Source organism: Elaeis guineensis, chromosome 3 (assembly GCF_000442705.2).
Source record: "Elaeis guineensis isolate ETL-2024a chromosome 3, EG11, whole genome shotgun sequence".
Lineage (NCBI taxonomy): Eukaryota > Viridiplantae > Streptophyta > Magnoliopsida > Arecales > Arecaceae > Elaeis > Elaeis guineensis.
Genome location: NC_025995.2, coordinates 104,704,692 through 104,726,935, shown reverse-complemented (window position 1 = coordinate 104,726,935; position 22,244 = coordinate 104,704,692). Strand labels below are relative to the sequence as shown.

At 37.1% G+C, this 22,244-nt stretch overlaps 2 protein-coding genes across 11 annotated transcripts; both read left to right on the top strand.

Moving 5' to 3' along the window:
* The first annotated feature begins 680 nt into the window (after positions 1-680).
* Positions 681-6,989, top strand: LOC105041246 (ribonucleoside-diphosphate reductase large subunit). The gene is made up of 17 exons (XM_010918126.4): positions 681-1,485; positions 1,584-1,645; positions 1,770-1,857; positions 2,349-2,612; positions 2,701-2,941; positions 3,026-3,102; positions 3,743-3,913; positions 3,998-4,090; positions 4,169-4,318; positions 4,409-4,495; positions 4,586-4,750; positions 4,838-4,957; positions 5,631-5,833; positions 5,920-6,069; positions 6,164-6,311; positions 6,432-6,515; positions 6,633-6,989. Exons 1-17 carry the CDS (start codon positions 1,258-1,260, stop codon positions 6,726-6,728), a joined length of 2,427 nt encoding a protein of 808 aa, XP_010916428.1. The 5' UTR covers positions 681-1,257; the 3' UTR covers positions 6,729-6,989.
* A 3,778-nt stretch (positions 6,990-10,767) lies between these two features.
* On the top strand, positions 10,768-22,244 carry LOC105041248 (glycosyltransferase BC10). Of its 10 annotated transcripts, none has more exons than XM_073254230.1 (5): positions 10,768-11,219; positions 14,752-14,926; positions 16,051-16,143; positions 17,019-19,259; positions 21,428-22,244. In XM_073254230.1, exons 4-5 carry the CDS (start codon positions 18,693-18,695, stop codon positions 22,067-22,069), a joined length of 1,209 nt encoding a protein of 402 aa, XP_073110331.1. In that variant the 5' UTR covers positions 10,768-11,219; positions 14,752-14,926; positions 16,051-16,143; positions 17,019-18,692; the 3' UTR covers positions 22,070-22,244. The 10 variants fall into 10 exon arrangements, 9 of the variants coding, with proteins under 9 accessions (XP_073110331.1, XP_073110330.1, XP_073110329.1 ...); XM_073254229.1 differs by having other exon boundaries at positions 15,648-16,143; XM_073254228.1 differs by having other exon boundaries at positions 14,752-15,857.

The window sequence follows — 22,244 nt, the reverse complement described above, 5'->3', positions numbered from 1 at the left end:
AGGAAAAAAATCAAAACCAAAAAGGGCGGGCGCTTGAACAAATTTCCACCTGCAACTATCACTCCTATGTGGGCTCATGAATATCCCGCACGTTCGCAGGTGATATGCCAAGTCTAGGTAGAGAGATGGATAAAATTCAGTATTGATCTTTTGTAGTTGACCATCTTATTCTGCCAATCAGTGGATGGATCCGAGTTGTTATTTATCGGCAAATATCCACGTATAGGGTCGGTTCTGTGGATTCAAATTCATGACTTTTCTGATCACTGATTAAGCCGTGACAGTTTTTACTTGTGCTAGAGACAAATCATAAACACATTCTGAGGTATCTGTGGAGTGCTCATCATGCCATGGAAAAATAACCGTTAATCTGGAGTTCTGGACATTTGGAGGTGGTGAATGGAGGGAATACTGAAAAGAGACAAACAAATAAAGACATGGCATTGTCGACCATTCAAATGGGTGTGGTGTGGTGGGCCCTTGTTTGTCCCACCGGGGAATTAGATGAGGCAAGATATGCATTAGACTGTCGTATATGCATGATATAATTTCATGATTCAATATCAACAGTCCAAAATAAAGCTTAGAGGTCTCGATATCCTATTGTTTCACCGTGCGCCATTTTTCACTTTTATAACTTTCCTAATCTTTTATTCTTCTGCGTGCTGTCACTTAGAAACAAGGTGCCATCTCACTTCTGCATCTGGAAGAGCTGCTCATCGAACGCGAAATACGTAATATTCTTCCGGCCCATTATTTATTTATTTTCACCTTTTTGGGACGCGGCGTGGCCATCGCTAAGAAATTCTCACCATATTCTTCAGGTCATGTCACTCGTACAATCTAATTATAAATGGTTAGAAACAGAGAAGCTTCCACTATCATTACCGTTTCATCCTGGCCATTTAACGATTAGAACAATCCCATCCATGGAAAGCCGTCATTTTAAAACCATGCACTTGGCTGACGACTTTTCCACCATCAGCCACAAAACGCGCGGGAAAAGTTTGAAGCGATTCCTCCAGCTCTCACCCACTCGCGCACCAAGGGCCAGTGCATGCCCGCTCTCGCGCCAAAAAATTGTTTGCACGCATTTTAGCTCCAAACCCTAGACTCCCAACCCAATCCTTTTAAAAACCCCACACCCCCTCTCCTTCTCCTCCCATCGCCTCCTTCCTTCCAGCTCTCCCTCCGTCCATTCGAAGAAATTCCCCACCCAGAGGAACTATCGTTCTTCTCCTCCCCTCCAATTCCAAGATGTATGTCGTGAAGAGAGATGGCCGGCAGGAGTCGGTACACTTCGACAAGATTACGGCCAGGCTGAAGAAGCTAAGCTACGGGCTGAGCCAGGAGCACTGCGACCCGGTGCTCGTGGCCCAGAAGGTCTGCGCCGGGGTCTACAAGGGCGTCACCACTAGCCAGCTCGATGAGCTCGCTGCTGAGACCGCCGCTGCCATGACCACCAACCATCCCGACTATGCCTTGGTCCTTCCTCTCTCCCTTTTCCTTCTGTTCATGATCTCTCATTTGGAAAAAAAAAATCCATTTTTTTGTTGATCTTACTGTTCTCTTTCTTATGATAGCTCGCTGCCAGGATTGTAGTCTCGAATCTGCATAAGAACACGAAGAAGTCGTTCTCTGAGACGTAAGAGGCTTGTTTTACCTTTAATTTGGATGCTTCTTCTTTCGAGATAGTTAGATTTGGTTATTTGGCATTCATAATTTTAGTCTCTGGCTGTTGGCTTATGAATCGATGGTTATGGTTGCAGGATTAAGGGCATGTATAACCATTTCAACGAGAGATCTGGGCAGAAGGCCCCTTTGATTGCTGATGATGTCTATGAGATAATCATGAAGGTGATCTGTTCTTGCTATCATCTGTTTGAAATGTAAATGAGATAATTCGAGGTTTTTACAACTCATTTCTGTGCTCTATACGATTGCTTTCTAACAGTAGTGATACTAAAAACTTGTTATACATCACCACTTATTCTTAAATGTTCGTCATCATTAGATCATCGAAGGAATTTTGGACTCTTTTGTTCTGTTTGCATCTCCATTTTCATGTCCATGAGGTTTTATGAAGTCTATATGTGATATCTCAATCACCTCCACACTGTATGATGTAATTTGTCATTGTCCAAGATTTGATTCACCATGATAACATAAAAAAAGTACTATTGTATCGACTTGTCTTGTTTCCCCAATAGAAAGGGAATTCACTCTGACTTCTCCTCAGATTTCACATTTTTCATAAATTATCATATGTTTGCATGGGATCTTAGTTTGTAATATTTTGTTATAACTGTTGATCCTTGTGTAATTTTTTCTAATTGTATGTATTTCAGAATGCTGCTCGCTTGGACAGTGAGATAATTTATGACAGGGACTTTGATTATGATTATTTTGGTTTTAAGACTCTTGAGAGATCTTATCTCTTGAAAGTTTCTGGAAAAGTAGTAGAGAGGCCACAACACATGTTGATGAGAGTTGCTGTTGGAATCCACAAGGATGATATTGATTCTGTTCTCAGAACATACCATTTGATGTCTCAACGCTGGTTCACTCATGCTTCCCCTACATTATTTAATGCAGGCACTCCAAGGCCTCAGGTACTGTCTCCTGAACTTTTTCACGACTCTCAAAATTATTTGAAAAAACTTATTTGCTTACTTGTTTAATATAATGATATTTTGCCAGTTAAGCAGCTGTTTCCTTATCTGCATGAAAGATGATAGTATTGAGGGAATCTATGACACTCTGAAGGAATGTGCTATCATAAGCAAGTCTGCAGGAGGAATTGGTGTTTCAGTTCATAATATACGCGCCACAGGTAGTTATATTCGTGGGACAAATGGAACTTCAAATGGCATTGTGCCGATGCTGCGGGTGTTTAATGATACTGCTCGTTATGTTGATCAAGGGGGAGGGAAGAGAAAGGGTAAGCTAATCATGTCAGCTTCTTTTGGTTTCTTTAATATCAGTCAGTAAGGCATACAGTTGTTTATTGCCATATTTCTTCCAGGTGCATTTGCTGTGTATTTGGAGCCTTGGCATGCTGATATTTTTGAGTTCCTTGATCTTCGAAAGAACCATGGAAAGGTATCATCTGTAGTTTTGCAGGTTCTGAAGGGTGTAGTTCAACTACATCTTTATGCTTAGTTTTTAGAGATGTGTTGTGCCTTGTGTACTCTTTAGTTCTGTGGGAGTAACAAACTGATTTAGCTACTTTACCAAATTACTAATGGTTTCTTCAGCATATAAGATTTTTGGTTAATGAAATTTCAGTCGATGCTAGCTGACACAAGGTAGAATGCAACATTGTATAATTCTTACTTGATGTTACCTAATTTTGTTGAAATCCCTCTTGAACCATCTTTATAAGTAGTGATATGACTTTATAAAATCAAAACTATAAAGGAAACACACAATCAAATAGGGATTAATCAATGCCAGACTTTTATGTTCCAGCATACTTTTCTTAGAAGATTTATAGCTTTTATTTTTTAAGCGGACATGCACTTCATGCCATCTTTTTGAGTATGGTGTGATAAGCATAATAGGCAACTTTAATAAATGAAATATGCTGAGGCAAGAAATATACATGATAGGTAATGCCAAGACTTGATCCATATGATCTAACATCATTCTAAGGCAACTATTTTCAATAGTGAACCATATGCTCCTATTAATGATAAATTTACGCTTTCAGTATGAATACTCAGTTTCTAAGTGTTCACAGGAAGAGCATAGGGCACGAGATCTTTTTTATGCACTCTGGATTCCTGATCTCTTCATGGAGAGGGTCCAAAGTTATGGACAGTGGTCACTGTTTTGCCCTAATGAAGCTCCAGGTTTGGCTGATTGCTGGGGTGAAGATTTTGAAAAGCTGTACACAAGATATGAAAGAGAGGTAATCCTTGTTTTCAAATTTTAAATTAGAGTATTACTTTAAATTGATCTGTGGCATTCACTGATTTCTGTTTTAAAACTATAGGGCAAGGCAAAGAAAGTTGTTGCAGCTCAGAACCTTTGGTTCGAAATTCTGAAGGCCCAGATAGAAACTGGAACACCATATATGCTTTTCAAGGTATTAAATAAGAACGTCAGTTCTATCATATCATCTAGTTTTCTGTGCTGTGCATATGAACTTCTTATGTGGCCACAGGATACTTGCAATAGAAAAAGTAATCAACAAAATCTGGGGACCATCAAATCCTCAAACTTATGTACTGAGATAATAGAGTTCACAAGTCCTACTGAAACTGCCGTGTGCAATTTGGCATCGATTGCTTTACCACGTTTTGTCAGAGAGAAGGTATGTCCTGCATATCATAACTTGCAACTTCAATTACTAGGTTTCCATAGCGAAAGATATGCTTATATTATTGGCTTTTGTCTCCTGTAGGGGGTTCCTCTAGAGTCGCATCCATCTAAGTTGGTTGGCAGTACTGGATCAAAGAGCAGATATTTTGACTTTGACAAGCTAGCTGAGGTGCTTTAATTGCTTGATTGTCATAGGATGGATTACTTTACACTATTTAATTGTTACTGTTATCTTATTTTTCTCTTCTTAATTTAACAGGTTACTGAGACGGTTACAACAAACCTCAACAAAATAATAGATGTCAACTATTACCCAGTTGAAACTGCAAAGAGGTCCAATTTACGGCACAGACCAATTGGCATAGGAGTCCAGGGCTTGGCAGATACTTTCATCTTACTTGGCATGCCGTTTGATTCTCCAGAGGTGTGTCCAAGGCATAAGAGATTCTTTTTAGAACCATCTTTTGAAGAGTTTGATTTACCTATCTAACTAATTTAATTGTTTTTGCAGGCTCAACAGCTAAACAAGGACATATTTGAGACTATATATTACCATGCGTTGAAAGCTTCTTCTGAGATTGCTGCAAAAGAAGGAACCTATGAGACATATCAAGGGAGTCCTGTCAGCAAGGTTTGTTTATCCTTGTGAATCTTTGAAATATTTGACTATTGTGGTTTTGCTTTCTGTGCATATGACATGCATCTTATGAGAGCTTACTTGGGCTTCACCCCTTGCAAATGCCTCTAAATTCAACTTTCCCTATCAATAATTATCGAGAAAGAAGAAATGCATCCTTACAGGGCCTAAGGGCTAAAGGATATCAGAAGAAGATTCCTTTTATCTTTCATCCTCTACGATGCTTTATCTACTAATTCTTCAAATAGGGCATTAAATTGCCTATTGGCATGAATTAGAATTGTTGGATTAGTCATTCATGCAAAGAGTTGGACTGGATTAAAAGGAAAAAAAAAAACAATGGTTTATTGGAAAATACCTGCTTACTTGGTCATTGCTTTGAGCCTTTTGAGTACCCATCTACTGAAAAATTGAGACCACTGGATGAGTGATCCATGTGGTGCCTGTACTAAACTCAATAGTGGTATGCATGAGGCAACACAGACTTGTGTGTAGTTGAACATGCAGCCAAACTCATCCAAATATATAGATATGCCATTACTTACTGAAATACAAGTTTTTGTTTACTTATGTAATATGTGATTTTGCATTTTTTAACCATGCTCAAACACTAATATAAAGTAAAAGCTGCAATAACAGCATTATTGTCTGCCCTTTTGATGTGCAGGGAATTCTTCAACCTGACATGTGGAGTGTAACCCCATCTGATCGATGGGATTGGACTGTTCTAAGGGAAATGATCTCTAAGCATGGAGTGAGAAACTCCCTTCTTATAGCTCCAATGCCAACTGCTTCCACTAGTCAGATTCTTGGCAACAATGAGTGTTTTGAGCCCTACACGTCGAATATCTACAGCCGCAGGGTTCTTAGGTCTGTTTTTATACACTTCCAGTAATGTCACTAAGCCTTCAGACAAGCATTTTTGTCATCATAGTTTATTGTTTCTTCAAATCCAGTGGAGAATTTGTTGTGGTGAACAAACATCTACTGCATGATTTAACGGAGATGGGTCTCTGGTCCCTGGCCCTTAAAAACAAGATCATTTATGAGAATGGTTCGATCCTTAAGATTCCTGAAATTCCAGATCCTCTGAAAGCAATTTACAAGTATGTATTTGTCTCTGTGCTGTCTAATTCTGAGAGCTGCTTATTTCATTTTCTCAAATATATACCTAATGTTAGCATTGTGGTAATGTTTTAGAACTGTATGGGAGATTAAGCAAAGGATGCTGGTTGACATGTCTATTGATCGTGGGTGTTATATTGATCAGAGCCAGAGCCTAAATATTCACATGGACCAGCCCAACTTTGGAAAATTAACTTCCCTGCACTTCTATGCTTGGTCTAAGGTTTTCTTGCACTAGTCTTTTACTTCAACCGGCGATCTTCTGTTTTTGTTTTACTGCTTGCTTGTCTTTCTTTTTAGAAAATGCAAATTGTGATGTTTTGAATTTTGTTCTTAATAAAAGGGTCTCAAAACTGGGATGTATTATTTGCGGACACGTGCTGCTGCTGATGCAATCAAGTTTACTGTGGACACTTCCCTTATCAATGTATGTGCTTTATTTTTCTATTTGTACTGTTATCATACATGTTTTGATCAGTTATGCACCTTCACTATTATGTGTTTTTGCAAACTCATCTGAGAAAGATGACCGGTGGAAATGCAGGACAAGCCAGTGGAAGATGAGGATGCAGAGGCAAAAATGGCACAGGTTGTTTGTTCCTTGAATAACCGAGAAGAGTGCATGGCATGTGGGAGCTGAGGTCTTTAATAGTGGAGCTCTTATCGGTGTTTTAATGATTAACTGCATCCTATGTGAGTGCCCCTGATCCAATCTTATATGCACACTGACAATCTGGCCTCCATTTTCTAACCTTGCCTGATGGAAGTGGAACCTGTAACTTATTGATGGATCCAAGTACCCATGGCTCTGTAATTGGTTCGTTCACAATCTCTGCCAAAATCATCTGGATGTGCTGTTGTGTATGACTTGTTTTGGAATAAAATGTTCTAATGTTTTCTATGCTCGTAGCATTTGTTTGGACCTTTGTAAAGATCGAGCTTTTGCATGCTTGTGTTTGAAAAGAACAATTAACTAAAGCATTGGAGATTTGAGGGCGAAACATTTTGCTTTTTGTTGAAAAACAAAGAATAATAATAAAAAAAAAATCAAAATTTATGGATACGAGCAAGTTGCTTTACATCCCAAATACTAGATGTAAATCATAAATCTTGTCAAATGATCCAAATCATTTAAAGATCCAATCTTTTTCTCATTTCAAAAAGAATGGAGTGGCATGAATCCTTACCTCCTCCCCCTCCGTGTCTTTTCTTTTTCCTTTAAGTTCTACTCCATTGACAGGATAATTTGTGGGATGATAGTGGAGCAGCTTATCATTCTGGAATCGAATTGGATTGCACTACTTTGCTATCTTAACGTCTGTTACATTGGATCCAGCCGATTGGCAATGTATAAGATCTAGCTTTGCTACTAGATCATGCCAGTTAAATATGATTCAATGATGGAGGGTATAAACATATGATTGAATGAAGTGTATCTTCACAAACTTTTTTCTTGTCAGAAGAGATGGGGCGGGCTGAGGGATGGTGGGGAGGGCTGAAAGATCGCACGGAGGTTGAGGTAAATAGAGAGGGAGGGGCAGGCAAGGGGCAGTGGAAGGCCGGTGATGGCCAACGAATGTCTTCCTATTTCCTATTCTCTCTTGCTTCAGACCCTCAGGGTTGTTTAGGATTTCTAATGAATTTTAGGACTCAAGTGACAGTCACGTGAGTCCTTTACTAAAGCCTATTCAAGGGACATAGATAGGAGCGTTAGATTGCAACAAAAAAGTAAAATTAATAGGTCTACATCAAAATTTTTGAAGTGTAGGGGTGTATGTGCAACATGGGCAAAGTTGAGGGGTTCAGAAGATAATATTTTTCTTTACATAGGCTAGTTGTTTATGGGCCATTATAAGGGAAAATGATAAATTTGCATGCATGCTATTCTACCAATCATTGTTCTCATGTAAACTTGACCTGGCACTGTGAAACTAGGGCACTTTATGAAAGCAACAAAAGAGGGATTTTGAATTCATGTGTATATAACACCATTAAGGCTAATTGTAAATAATGACTAGATCCAAAAAAAAAAAAAAATTCAATAGGACTCTCAATTAAATTTTGGACCATATTGAAATGTTTTTCATTTCTTTGATTTTATTTAGCTGGTCATTCAAATTTTTTAGTTAGTAAACTATATTTTTTAATACTATCATCTTTGAATTTGAGATAGAATCAATATATTCATTATTAAAATGATAATTTATTCTCCAAAAAGGCTTATCAAAAATGATGATGGTTAAGATGCAAATTTGGTGATGATGGTGGTGGTGGTGTTTAGAAGCAAATAGTTTCATTAAGTAAATTTTCAAAGGATTAGTGGATGGAAGATATGAGAAAGAAGTCTCAAAGGATCAAATATAATAGGTATTTTACTATGGCCGATAACAATTTAGTTTGAGATTTTATTATAAAACTTCTAAGATATATATAATGTTTGTATGTATAAAGCTCTTTATATACAATTAATTATTAGAGGATCGCCCAACTTCACTCTTAAGAAATAATTGAAAAAGAAAAAAAGAAATGATGTTTCATACTGATCTATCCATTGCACTTTTTTGGGACATTTTATATTTGCCTTTTAGTGACTATGGTTGATAAAAAGTTATTTTGAGATTTTATTGAGAAAGTTATAAGATAAAAAGAAAAATCCTGATTTGCAAATATATATCCAAACCTTCTCTCCTAAGATATAATTAGAAGAAAAAGAAAATGGCATATTTGATGCTGATTTATCCATGATGACTTTTTGGGGCATTTTGTTTTCCAATTAGTGACTTTTCAATTATTGGTCCCTTTTCGCATTAGAGCAAAATTGCCTGTACTTTTCCCTCATGTCCATCTATTGCTCTTTGATACTTGGAGTATGTCTATTCTCTTGAACTTTTCGAAGTCGCTCATGTCTATGGAGAAAGAAATGAAGGAGTTGCTTGGGTTGCATCTTATCAAGCCAGCCATCATGGTAATTCTCTATGGATTTTTCTATGGAGCTTTTTAGAGGCTTAAGGATAATTTATATGCAGATTTTACTAGTGTAAATATGAGCATGCATACTCATATAATACTAGCATTATTTTATAAAAAAATAACAAAATGATTGATGCAGCATGAATTGTTCGACTCGTATTGACTTGCTGACCTTAATGGTCAATTGAGTTGCCGATCTAAATAGCCGACCAAACTGCCAACTTGAGCAGATAACTAGCACCAATGAGTAATATATCTCCAAATTAAAGTATATTTAAGATGATTAAATCTCATTAAAAAGATAGTTATCATCCCATGCACTTATGAGGCACGATGCTAGATAGTTATGCCCGTCTCATATGATTGAGTGGTTACCACATGATGGGTATAAGAAAGCTAGCGTATAACGTAGTAACAGTCAAGTAATTAAAGTATATGTCCGTCTCTTTGGAAAACTGATATTGACTTTCATCCTATATAATCAATATTTGAAGTATTCTCAGGTAAGCTTTTTTCACACAAACACTCTTGCTTTTATTACTCTCAAATATTTGTTGTTTCCTAAAATCCTTGTTTGACTTAGGTGTCGGAGAGTTTTCCACCAAGTAAAATCCAATGACCTTCGGTGCTGTTTCTCTTGCTTTCAAGTCTGACTCTTACTCGACCTTGTCCAAGCATGGGTGTAACTGCTTATTAAAAATTAATGATCAGCTTGTCTAATTTCTCCAACTTGAAGCTCATCTAATTTTTTGCTTGTTTGATCTTTTCAGTTCAAATTTTGGCGTATCATAGAAAATGCTGCCTTCAGTAGCCATCAAGCCATGCATGAATATCTTTTCTTTCTTTTATTATCTCCGTGATGACGCAACCAAGCTGTCCCTCAACTCCCCACCCATATAATCTGCGAGTTCGTGAAAATCGTGACCAGAATATTATTCCACATTCCCCCCTATCTTGCCTAAAGTCCAACAAACATACTTGAGAAATTCTTTATTCACCATCTGTAATGCAAAAAATCTGACGTTCAATTGGGCCACATAGTCATCACTATCCAACGTACACTTAATATCCGTAGTTCTATTTTTTCATTTAAAATTTTAAATAATAAAAATATTTTTTTTAAAAAAAATTATGATATTTTATGTTGATATTATGATATCTTACATTAAAATTATGGCTTGCTAACAGGATGTCATAATTTTTTATAAAATATTATAATTTTGATAAAAATATTTTTATTATTAAAAAATTTATATAAAATTTTTTAATGATAAAAATATCGTTCTATATTTTATGAAAAAATTATAATATTTTATACAAAAAAAATTATAATTTCAATACAAAATATCATAATATTGATATAAAATATTATAATTTATTTTTAAAAAATAGTTTTATTATTTAATATTTTAAATAAAAAATAAAACTATAAATATTAAATATATTTTGAAAAGCTAAGATCCTATGTTCTAACCGGACGAGATAATGCAATCTAGGATGGATTTCCGACACCGCAGACTGTGCACGGAGAATTTCTCTTTATCCGTAGTTTTACTCGAGAAAGTCTATCTCGTTAAAATCAAGAACCGTGTCTCACCGAAGTGACGGTTACGGTCATCAAGGTCACGTCTACCAACTGCGACAGAAACCAGTAACGGGTTGTTGGGGACCCCAAACCCGGACCCGGCAAGGTTCGTATTTCTTGGAAGCTCTCACGATTCAAGCCGTCACCGACCGCTCGTCGTACCGATAACAAGAAGAGCAGCAGCCATCGCGTTCCTCCGTCTCTCCTCCGCGTTCCTCTCGTTGCCATGGCCGTTTTCCGGCTCATCGGCACGATCAAGAAGCCGTCCGGAGACGACTTTCTCGTAGTCCGACAGGCTTTGCCGCCACCATTGCCGGAGGAAGATTGCGGAAATACGTCGACTCCGATCTATGCGACTTGTCTTCGCCCCCGCTGAAATATCTGGGGCGAGAGCTCCGGCTTCCAGCCGGCCATGAACGCCGACTATCTCTCGGATTAGCTCGATTTGAGGAGATTCCACGTCGATTCTCCCCTAAATTTGGTGATTCGCTTTTTTCCGCTGGGGGTCGTGCTTTAATTTGTTATCTCCATGATACCGACCCTGTTGATACGACACAAGAAGATTGAAAATTGAGGGTATGCGAATTCTTTGACGCTTTTTGATGCTCTTCCTCTCTTGCTTCAAGAAATTTTCTGGATTTTTGATTTCATTACTATACATTAACTTGAAATCTTTTACGCTTAATTATGCTCTTCTTTTCTTGTCCCTTTCTTGAAGAACTTTTCAAGATTACGGATTAACTAAAAAGCTGTCGGCTTAGGTTCTTTCTTGGAAATCTCTCAGCTAAAACATCCGGTGAGCACTAGGGGTTAGCACTTTTGAGTCAACATCGTGTTAATTCAGTATCTTTCGTCAGCATACTCTTCTTGGATGCGCTATTGGGATATTTATCATTTGTTATGCCGTAACTGTATTGGGTTCCTCTGCTTTTCCTTTTCTGGTGCTTTAAAAAATCCGTCTCAAATTAAATTAAAGAAAGTTCATCCTTTCAGTCGCTTTGTGTGGTACTCATCAAGTAACCTACAAGAATACATGGACATGTCATACACAAAGACCACCTAATTAAAATATTTTATGGAACTTTGCCTCATGTTGAGCAAATCTAGAAAAGGAGACCAACCATGAGATTTTATCAATTTAATAATTTCATGTTCTTTGGAAAGCCCATGGAATTCAAATTCCTTGTGCTTGTTTGTTTGGTTGCATATACTGTAGATATAGTGCATTCCTCAAGAACTCAAAAATTCTCTGTTAGTATTTGTACAGGTGCTGTAGTTCGATGAAGGTTTTATTACATTTACCTTCTCACAGGGCCCGAACACATTCCTTTTATGGCTTTTCCTACTAACCTGGTGGGGTTCAAATTACCGATGTTTTAATGATTAAAACCTCAACTCTGCTATTTCTTTCTTATATCTTCTCTTACGACTTGATTTTCTATGATGAAAGGGAAAATGTTGAAACATATAAATTTTAGGTCATGCCTTATCAGTTTGTGTGGCTCAGCAAATGACTAAGAACTTAAGGAAACAACCAGCCCACTGCAACATAACAGTTATTCTCATGTTCTTTTCCACTGACGTTGCCTTCATACTGTTGCTTTTTGTGTTCTGTGGAAAATGGGTTTGGTAGTTGCGACCAGTGGAAGATACCATCTGTTAAAGTATGTAGAAGAAGCTGATTTTGGTCCGGAACCTCTGGTGTGAATAAAAGGGTACTACTATATGCTAGGGAGATTAGAATCCAAGGAGGAAACTTTACAAGGTTTGCATGCTTAGATATGATATCCTACAACCTAGTGTGATGGCAACAGCATTTTCTTTAAATGTTGGTTGAGCTTTTAAGATGGACATTGATACATTCTTATTGGATTGTAATTCTGCAGCAACAATTTATGATCTGCAGCAACAGATCATAAGATAAATTAATATGGACCCTGTCGCAGGTTTATTGTCATGGTCTGTTAGCCTGTTTGTAAAGCAAGCCAGATAGAGAGTGTCTCTTTGCCCTGCTGTGTCACCCAGCTGCCTTGTTAGAGGAAGAGATTGGATGGGTCGTTGTGATGGCCAAATCTAAGTTGGATCTTCTTGAGTTGGGCCCAAGTCTATGTTGGCTTAATAATTAGTCATGACCAGTTCTATTTGTGCTGAAGCTCATTAATGGGCCAGTCCAAGAACAATAGCCTAAATGCCCAACTCCAAGATTCTTAAGATAAATGAGCATTAAAGAACATATGAAGGAGGATTAGGTTTTGACGCCATGACCTCTGGCTCCATAGACATTGAATGATTTTTTTTTCCTCTTATACATACAGCACTCTCCAAAATATTTTGGGACACTCAGTTTTGAAAACAAGATGCTGGCATCTTGTGCCATCTATGTTTCTGATAACTATCTTTGCTAAGTATTATACATGTACCTATATTAAAATTGCTTAACCCAACAAATGTCACATTGCATGGAGTCATTGTAAAATAACAAATACTAAGGGGAACTTAGCTAGTATGCAATTTTGACCTGTGAGCCAAGATGATGCAGTAGAATTTTAGTAACAGGTATTTATGAATGTATCAGGAACAATGTTTATTATGACGTTTAATATATCATCATATTTAGCATCCATCTATTTTATGGCAAAATTTTAGCTTGGTTTTACAGAAATTTCAATTTTTCCCTCAAGCAAATTTCAGTAAGGTAGACCAGCAGATGAATGACATGTGATGCTGATAGAAGATGAGCTATAAATATATGCAAAGGATTGTGTTCTCAGTCTTCAGAACTCATGGGAAATATCTGAAGATGATGAAACATTCTGAATATGGTGGAGAAATGAGAGCTAAATGGCTATGGAGTATCACTACTAGTACCAACAAGGATTATCATAAAATGTTTTGTTCCTGTGCTGGGTAGGGTTTCAATAGATATTGCTTTTGACTAGAAAATAGTTTTTTTACGCGAAAAAACTAGGAAATCGACTTGTTTAGAACACTCTTCTTACTCATTTTAAGATATCTAGCATCAAAAGACATCCTCATTGCTCATTGTATGCTTCTTGTCAGTAAACATATATATCATGCTGTTTGAAACATTTCAATTTCATGAAAGAAAACTAAATGACACTCGATAAGATCAAATGATCATTGAGAAAGAAAGTAAGCTTGAGCTTTGATATAGGAAACTGTAATCATTGATTTATAGTTAATTATAGTGTATAACTAACTTACATACTACATATTACATGTACAACAGAAGCAAATATGGAAATAATACACTACAGGAGTGGCACTGGCACAACTGGAAATCAGCATCCTGCTGCTTAGCTCTATGTTGAATGTGCTAAGGATTACACATATCATCATCCTGCATTTCATAAATGTTATGTTGTTAATGTGCTTCCAAATGCCATTATTATTTAGAAGCTCATATAGTGAAGTAGCATCCACACCATATTATCTTATGCAGAATTGAACTCTGGACTAAGTGGATGCTCTGTGGATATCTCAAGTATGACATACATCGATTCCTTTGATGTATTGTTAAATTTCTTTTTGAAACACCTCTGAAGATCATGTTTAATTCATGGATGATATTTGTTTAACAATACCACATGCAGAATAAAACTAGATGTGTCAAATAGTAGCTTAAAATGATAGAGCATGACAGATTGTATGCTACAAATAAATTGTGTGCCCTTCTGTTATCATGTTCATATGCTGTTTCTCTGTGGATTTCTTATTGACTTGAAAATCAATGTGAGATTTTCTTTATTTCGTAAGAAAAGAGATAATTCTTTTTGATTATAAACAAAACAGTTCATGATGTTATTTTTAATTGAATGATTTTTCTGCAGTTCTTTTATTTAAAAATTGATGCATGGTTGCTAAGATTTATGTGGATATTTTCAAACCCTAATGCTGGATATTTGATTTCATCCAAAATCTGAGAACTCATTTCTGACCAACTCACCTACATATTCATGATTTTCTTTTCTGCAATGACTTATGCTTATATGCGGGTTCAAGCATTCTAGACATCATGATCTCAATTGGGCTAACTGTTACTATAGCACAACTATTTTTCAGAGGTAATTTATGTTAAAAGTTACAGGCATTGCAGAGACTGAGAATCATCCATTTTAAAAGCCATTGAAAATGAAGCAGAAACTTTATTTGATTTAATTGCCAAGTCATATCCTGGTCTGGACATCAAATTGTGGCTTCCTGATGCGTCGAATGTGAAACTTCATGTAGATCACCTAGTCCACCAACAGAAGCTACTGAAGGTAAAATAGTATTAGTGTTTATCCTGACCTTTTCTTCACAAATAGCTTGCTATCTGTAGGCTCTGAAAAATAAGCATGCATTACTGGTGAAATAATTATATTAAATTTTCTTTAGTCATCATCTTTTGTTGTGAAAGATATTAAGATATGTATTTTTGATCAATCCTGCTTTCCATATTTGAATGCTGGAAGTTTAACAGCTGACAAGTTTTGAATTACAGCATATCATGCCTGCATCTATTAGGTTTCTTTTTCTTTTAATTTTTTTCCCTGGCAATATACCATGCTGTACCATATAAAGTATTGAGATGCATTAATTGATATCAGAAAATAGATGACACAGCTTTCTTCTTGGACATTAAAATGGCATGCAAATTTCTGCCAGAATTTTTTTCTTAGAATCTATATTGTTTTATATATTGCTAGCTTATGTTATGATGATCTGGCATGTTATAAACTTCTGAGCTTCACCTTTGGTTGTCATGTGCCAGCTGAACTCTTGAATATGCATTCTCTTATTAAGATCACTGGAAACACATACAGTCGTCATACTAGCAACTATAAAGCACAAACTAGCATCAAATAGCATTGTCAGAAAGCAAAGCTTAAATAGAAATTACTCTTTCAAAGTAAATCGGTCTATGAAATGTCATAATTGCATCTACATGTACTTTTAATGCACAATGATGTGCATCTGCTCTTGCTGGCTTGATGGATATAGATACATGACGTCTGAGCTGCAAAGGCCTTAACATTGTCAGTTCATTGGTCCAAGCATGGAATGGTCAAAATGCATCATCACAAAGTGGTCCTTTATCAGCGAACTTCCATGCATTTGAGAGGGCTAATTTTAGAAATCAAAATCTTAGTAAACTTGAGCAGCAAGTTGCACAGACACCGTCAAAGAGAAATCTGCAAGCCTTTTACAAAAGTACAGTTGCCATTTTATTGCTTATTTTGAGTTTTATTATTGAACCTGTACATTTTTGATAAAACTAGAACAAAAAAAGGATGAATATTTTCTTTTGGTTCTTTTGTGTTTTGATAACATTGTTTGATTTTTTTTATTAACATTTATCATTGATTATGATATAATTTGTACTACTATGTTGTTAAATATACAGAGGCATGTAACTTGTGTTATGTGAAGTATGGTACTGAAATGCTGTCTACAATCACATTTGAAGAGCACCTATGTCGTCATATCTTCTAGAATGGTATAATTTTTGATTGGAAAAAGCAGCATTATCTTTCTTAATATTTGTGGCTTCAATTATGTATGTTATTGCTGTTACATGTAGGTAATCAATGTTGAATTCCAATGTTTAAACATGTTATTTTATTGCTGTCTATAAATCAACTTGTCTTGGAGTATGCAGGGCTTCTCACTAGAGGAGTTTAATCAAAATTATGATGCATTCCTCGCCAAGTTAGGCATCAGAGACATGGAAGAATAGAACTTTGTGAAGCTAGCTTTTTTTCTTCTCTTGGTGGTCTATATGCAACTAGGTTCTAGATTTTTTTTTTTTACCAATCATTAATCAGGTTAAAAGGAAGTCATGCTTTTTTGTACTCTGTAATATTGATGGTACAAACCGAGAAATGCCTCTGTCCTTAGATGTAAGCAGCATGAGATGCATGGTTCCAGGTTGAAGTATTTATAAGCATGTCACCCATCACTTCTCTCCAAGAAAGTGGAACGTTTTACCACCAATGCGAAAGATACGATTTAGAATGTCTTAATGGTATCATTTTGGTTAAAGTCAATTAATGTCTGATGACATGTCTAAATGTTCATCACCTTGATGTATTATAAAAGAAGTATTTATCATCATCAGTGAAAATTCAGTAATATCGTTATAGTATAATTTTGCTTAAAGTCAAATTAGTGTCTGGGGGCATGTCCAAACGTTCATCAGCACGATGTATCATAAAAGAAATATTTACCACCATCAGCTAAAATTCAGTTACTACTTCATAATGACTCATAAAGCCCATAACATGGTCTCTGTTGTGAAAAGTTGCATGCCTGTGCCAGTTGGTTCTCTTCCTTTTTGACTTGTAGAACTGAAAAACTGCCTGCAATGTGCAGGGTTTTTCTATGAAAAAAATCCAAGCAACTTGTGGAGTGCATCTTTTATCTCCATGGACATGGATTTTCCTGAAGAGAAGTGCTTTCACAGTGCTTGCAATTATTGGCGTTGGAGGTTTAGTCATGACTACTAACACGAGGGGGAAGCTTGGTGCATGAAGTATGCATCCATACAATCAGCCAAGCTAACTCTAAAATTATTAATTTGGAGTGCCGGCGATTGCATCTTTTACATGGTCAACTCAGAGATTGAAAGAGAAACCTTGAATGGAGAGCAGCAGTTGTACATGTTGAAGGACCTACGCAGGAAGCCTGGTATGCATCCATTCTCGGTGGCATGTGCGATTCAAGCAGCCCTGGAACTAGTTTTGTCTTTGAATCTGGCAACACATTATTGGAGACTTTTTAAGTTTTAAAATTTTAGAATTTTCTTTTACATTATTGCATTGGAAACGTAAGGACGGGCCAACAGGGCTTCATTCCAGCTGATGTTGGTCAGGTGAAGGTTCCTCACCATACTTTGCCGAAGGGCAAAAAGATTCCTCACGGTCAAAGAATTTCTGTTTCAGTCTGGGCTCAAGTTGAGCTCACATACTTGTACAAGGTTGAGTCATCTCTAATTAAATGAGCTAATTTATGATAACAACCTATCAGTCTGTTTCTTTCTTAAAGCTGGCCGGTTTGTAGGTTGAGTTATCCGCAGGACGAGCCATGACATATGGGCTTGAAAACGTAACAAAGAAATCATTGGAGCCTGAGCATGGTGGTTCTGAGTTGTTCATCAACAATAAACTCGATTACTAATCTACCTGTCTGCAGTTTTTGCTTCTAGTAATAATTTTATGCTTTCTTATTATGCTCTCTCTTGTTGCACAACCCATCCAAATTTTCTGCTTTGCTCTTTTTTTTTTTCTTTTTTTTTTTGTTGAAGCAAAATTATAGACTTTACGGGCAATGAAACAAGGGCAACCAATGCATATTGCCATGTGACAGGGTCGACATTTTAGGACCATAGTATTATAAAATCTCCGTTGTATGTGCCTCTGCAATTAATACGTTGTGCTCTTCTTACTTAAAGTTGGACTATGGTATTATAACATCTTGTCAACTGTTATATATGCCTCTGCAATCAATACGTTGTGCTCTTCTTACGGAAAGGTGCTGAACTTCTTGCTAAGAAATTTCATTTTTTACAATTTGTTCTAATTTGACCCAGTATAATACTGTTAGCTTTGGATTAGCTACAGAAAAGAGTGAGGAAGCAAAAAGTTGACGCCGTGATCATCGCTCTTTCTCAGTGATCCTCCCATTGTTTGCCAGCATATAATATGTGAAAGTCAATGCACTTGATTCACGTAAAAAGGCGTGGTCAAGATTTGTTCCATCCCCATCATGGTCAAGCGTCCAGTTTCGTAGAAGTGGGGGAAAACACAATAAGGATTCGAGTAAACGAGGTGCGGTTGTTAATGATATTGATACCACAACCGCACATCAAATACTCCTAAATATTTATGTATCTCATTTCTTCTTTACATAGACTCTCCTTTGGTGTGTATATATTATGGAAGCTGATAAAGTATGATTGAAGACTTCGCCAAGGACACTCCAAGTATTGCATAGAAGTGATAGCCCCTCCCTCCCCCGGCTCTCTCAAGCTCACAGAAGCCTTCAAAAATGGCAACTCAACAGTCAAAACAAACTCCATCACCACCTTCCAAGCCTTCCTCTCCCAGCTCTCATATGATCAAGCTTTTTTCACGTTTCCTTCTCTTCGGCTTGGGCTTCGCCTTGGGCATCATTTCCAGTTTCTACCTCAAAACCATCCCATCCTCAAGCCAAATTACTGAACCCACTCTCTTGCGTTCCCTGACACCTTCACCAGAACCGCCGTCACCGCCATTATTATCACCACCGCCAGCCTTAAATCACACAGTCGTTGCCACAGAGCGTGTGGGACTAAAAGGTTTCATGGAGCCAGGCAAGGTCATGCATGACATGAGCGACGAGGAGTTGCTGTGGAGGGCGTCGATGGTCCCCAAGATGGAAGCTTTCCCCTACAAGCGCATCCCCAAGGTTGCATTCCTCTTTCTCACTAAGGGTGCTCTTCCCTTCGCACCGCTGTGGGAGAAGTTCTTCAAGGGGAACGAAGGGCTATATTCCATCTACGTGCACCCACATCCTTCCTACAAAGAGTCCGTGCCGGAGGATTCGGTGTTCCATGGTCGCCGAGTCCCTAGTAAGGTCAGCCATTTCCTAGCTTTCTTTGTTTCATGCCTTGGTTTTTTACATTAATTGTTCTTTTTTTTTGCCTTTTCTGAGAGTGTTTGTGTTGCATTCCAGTAGTCATGATAAATCTCTCGTGGAAACTAGTAGAGGATTCATGTTGCTGATCCTGATCGAGGAGGATACTATTCAAGTGTCCAGAAATTTGATTCGGGTGAATATGGAACGGTTCTGTGTGTGTACATACATACACACAGAATATAACAATAATCCTGTGTGTACATACATACACACAGAATATGCCTGTTTGTTTATGCATGACAATTATTAATCCTGTGTGTAACAATAATTCTAACTGAATATAAAAGATTAAACATGAAATGATTAATCATGTAAACGATATGGTGGTGCATGCTAGTATCATTTTTCTCGAGAAAAAAAATGTTTTCTTCTTTTTATTTCTCAAAAAAGGAAAAAAAAACTTAAAATATGAAGACTTGATCTAGAAGAGAGATCGCGTGGAGAATCCAAATTTGACTTCCGCACTCAGAGGAGAATAATTTGGTCAGTCTGCATACCGTAAATGGATCGGGCAGTATAAGATCTTGCCTAACATTGACTTAACTTTCTGAACGTAGAGAAGAATATATAATTTGGTAATTCTTCATATCTTGCCTAACCTTGAACTTACTTTCTGCATGATTGGTCAGTCTTTTACAGGGTTGCAGTAAATAGGTTGGGCAAAACAGGGTCTTCCCTTGATCTTAATTAACTTTCTTCACGTAAAGGAGAATAGTTTGGTCAGTCTTCATATAGGGTAGTAGTAAATGGGTCGGGTAAAATAGGGTCTTTTTGCATGTAGAGGAGAATAATTTGGTCATCCTTCATATAGGGTTGTAGTAAATGGGGTGGGCAAACTAGGGACATAGGATTGACAAGTCCCTTACCTAACCTTAATTAACTTTGAACCGATTAAAGTGCAACAAACAGACTGAAATAATAAATTCATCCGGTAACTATAGTGGACCTGACTAGTCCAAATCAGGATCAAAGTTGTGGTGTTTGCGTCCATGGTTTCACTTTTTTATTAGCCTGCTTGCCCTTGCTGACTATTGTCGTCATTGTTGCAGATAAACCAGTTTCATGATATCCTGACCATTCCCTGTGACACCATTTAGGAGAATGAAAATTTTGTGTTTGTTGGGAAAACACTAAAATACTTGAATAGAGGATGGGGAATAAGGTGATCTATTTGTACACGGTATCACAAAAGGCACTATAATGTTATCTAGAAAACAAACAGTAGAACTGTAAATTTTTCCCTTGTGATGCATAGGATATGGGATATGGGACAAAATCGAAGCATTAACTAGATGTTTAATGCTTTCAAGATGCGTCTTTGGACATCTTGGGCTCTGGTCAATCACCGAACATCAGCAATACACAGAACAGCCGGTAATATATCACTGGATCTCTGCCGTTCAATTGTGAATGGGAGAGGTTCTTGACTATACATCTCTCAAAATTTACTTCTTAAATGCACCTTCTGTTTTTTATCTTCTTATCCTAAGCATTTTCTTTAATATAAATGAAATCATCAATACTTGTTGTTAATTATGAATGAAGAATCAATGGTCAGTTCTACCTAAACCTTGTTATCGTCGTTGCTTTTCTTGTGCAGTATGTTACGGATGCTATTAATCAGTCCGGTCTATATATGTTTATTATGGTTCATGCTAGGTTATTTTGGAACTGGTATGGAGAAACTCTATTAGTAAAATAAATTAAATCTAGTCTGCCTGAATCCTGATGGATGTTTGGCTAGTCCTTTTTTTTTTTTGCCTCTGACCAAATTCAAACATGGAGAGGGACAGATTATATGAAAATTGGATCCAACTTGACTAACTTGCAATCATTGCGCCAAAAGTTGGAGAGGAACGACGATCCACATAAAGACTTCGAAAAGAGAAACTCATTGCTATATAAATTTTTGGGTGACGTAGAATTTGACAAAATAAGTCTTCATGACTATACAATAAATAATTAAAACATGCATCTTTTTTGCTTTATAATCAGAATGGTGACAGAACCTGAAGCATCTATACTTTAGATAGTAGGCATCTTATGAGGTTGTTATGAAAAACATTGAGATATAATGATAGATCTTGCTTCTCCATTTGCTGCAGGTGGTGCGGTGGGGACAACCAAACATGGTGGAAGCTGAACGCCGCCTCTTGGCAAATGCTTTATTAGACCACTCAAACCAACGTTTTGTCCTTCTTTCTGAATCATGCATTCCCGTCTTCAACTTTTCCACTATTTACTCCCATCTCATCAATTCTACCAAAACATTTATCCACTCCTACGATGATCTGGGACCTGGTGGTCGTGGTCGATACAAGATAGCAATGAGTCCACAATTGAAGCTAGAACAATGGCGCAAGGGTTCTCAGTGGGTTGAGGTGGATCGAAACCTCGCAATTGAAATAATTTCTGATGAAACATACTTTCCACTCTTTTTGAAATACTGCAGGTCATCATGCTTGACAGATGAACATTATTTACCAACATTTGTAAGTATGAAATTTGGATGGAAGAATGCAAACAGGAGCTTGACTTGGACTGAATGGTCACCACATCAGTCACACCCAACCTTATATCAAGGTTCACATGTAACAATTCAGCTATTAGAGAGGATGAGGAATGGGACTACATGCAGTTACAATGACAGGACCACTAGGGTGTGCTTCTTATTTGCTAGGAAGTTCTCACCAAATTCACTGGATCGATTGTTGACGTTGGCTCCAAAAATCATGGGCTTTGGTTAAATATATATAATGAAGGATGGTGGCATATGGGTTCATATTGACTGTTTAAATGGAAGAGTAGCTCCTGAGGGGGGCAATTCTTTTGATGCCAAATTTCTTGGTAGTTATAATAAAGCCATTAAGGTTTGTGTATGCGTCTTGTGAGACCTGTGCTAAAAGGCTTATAATTTTTTTT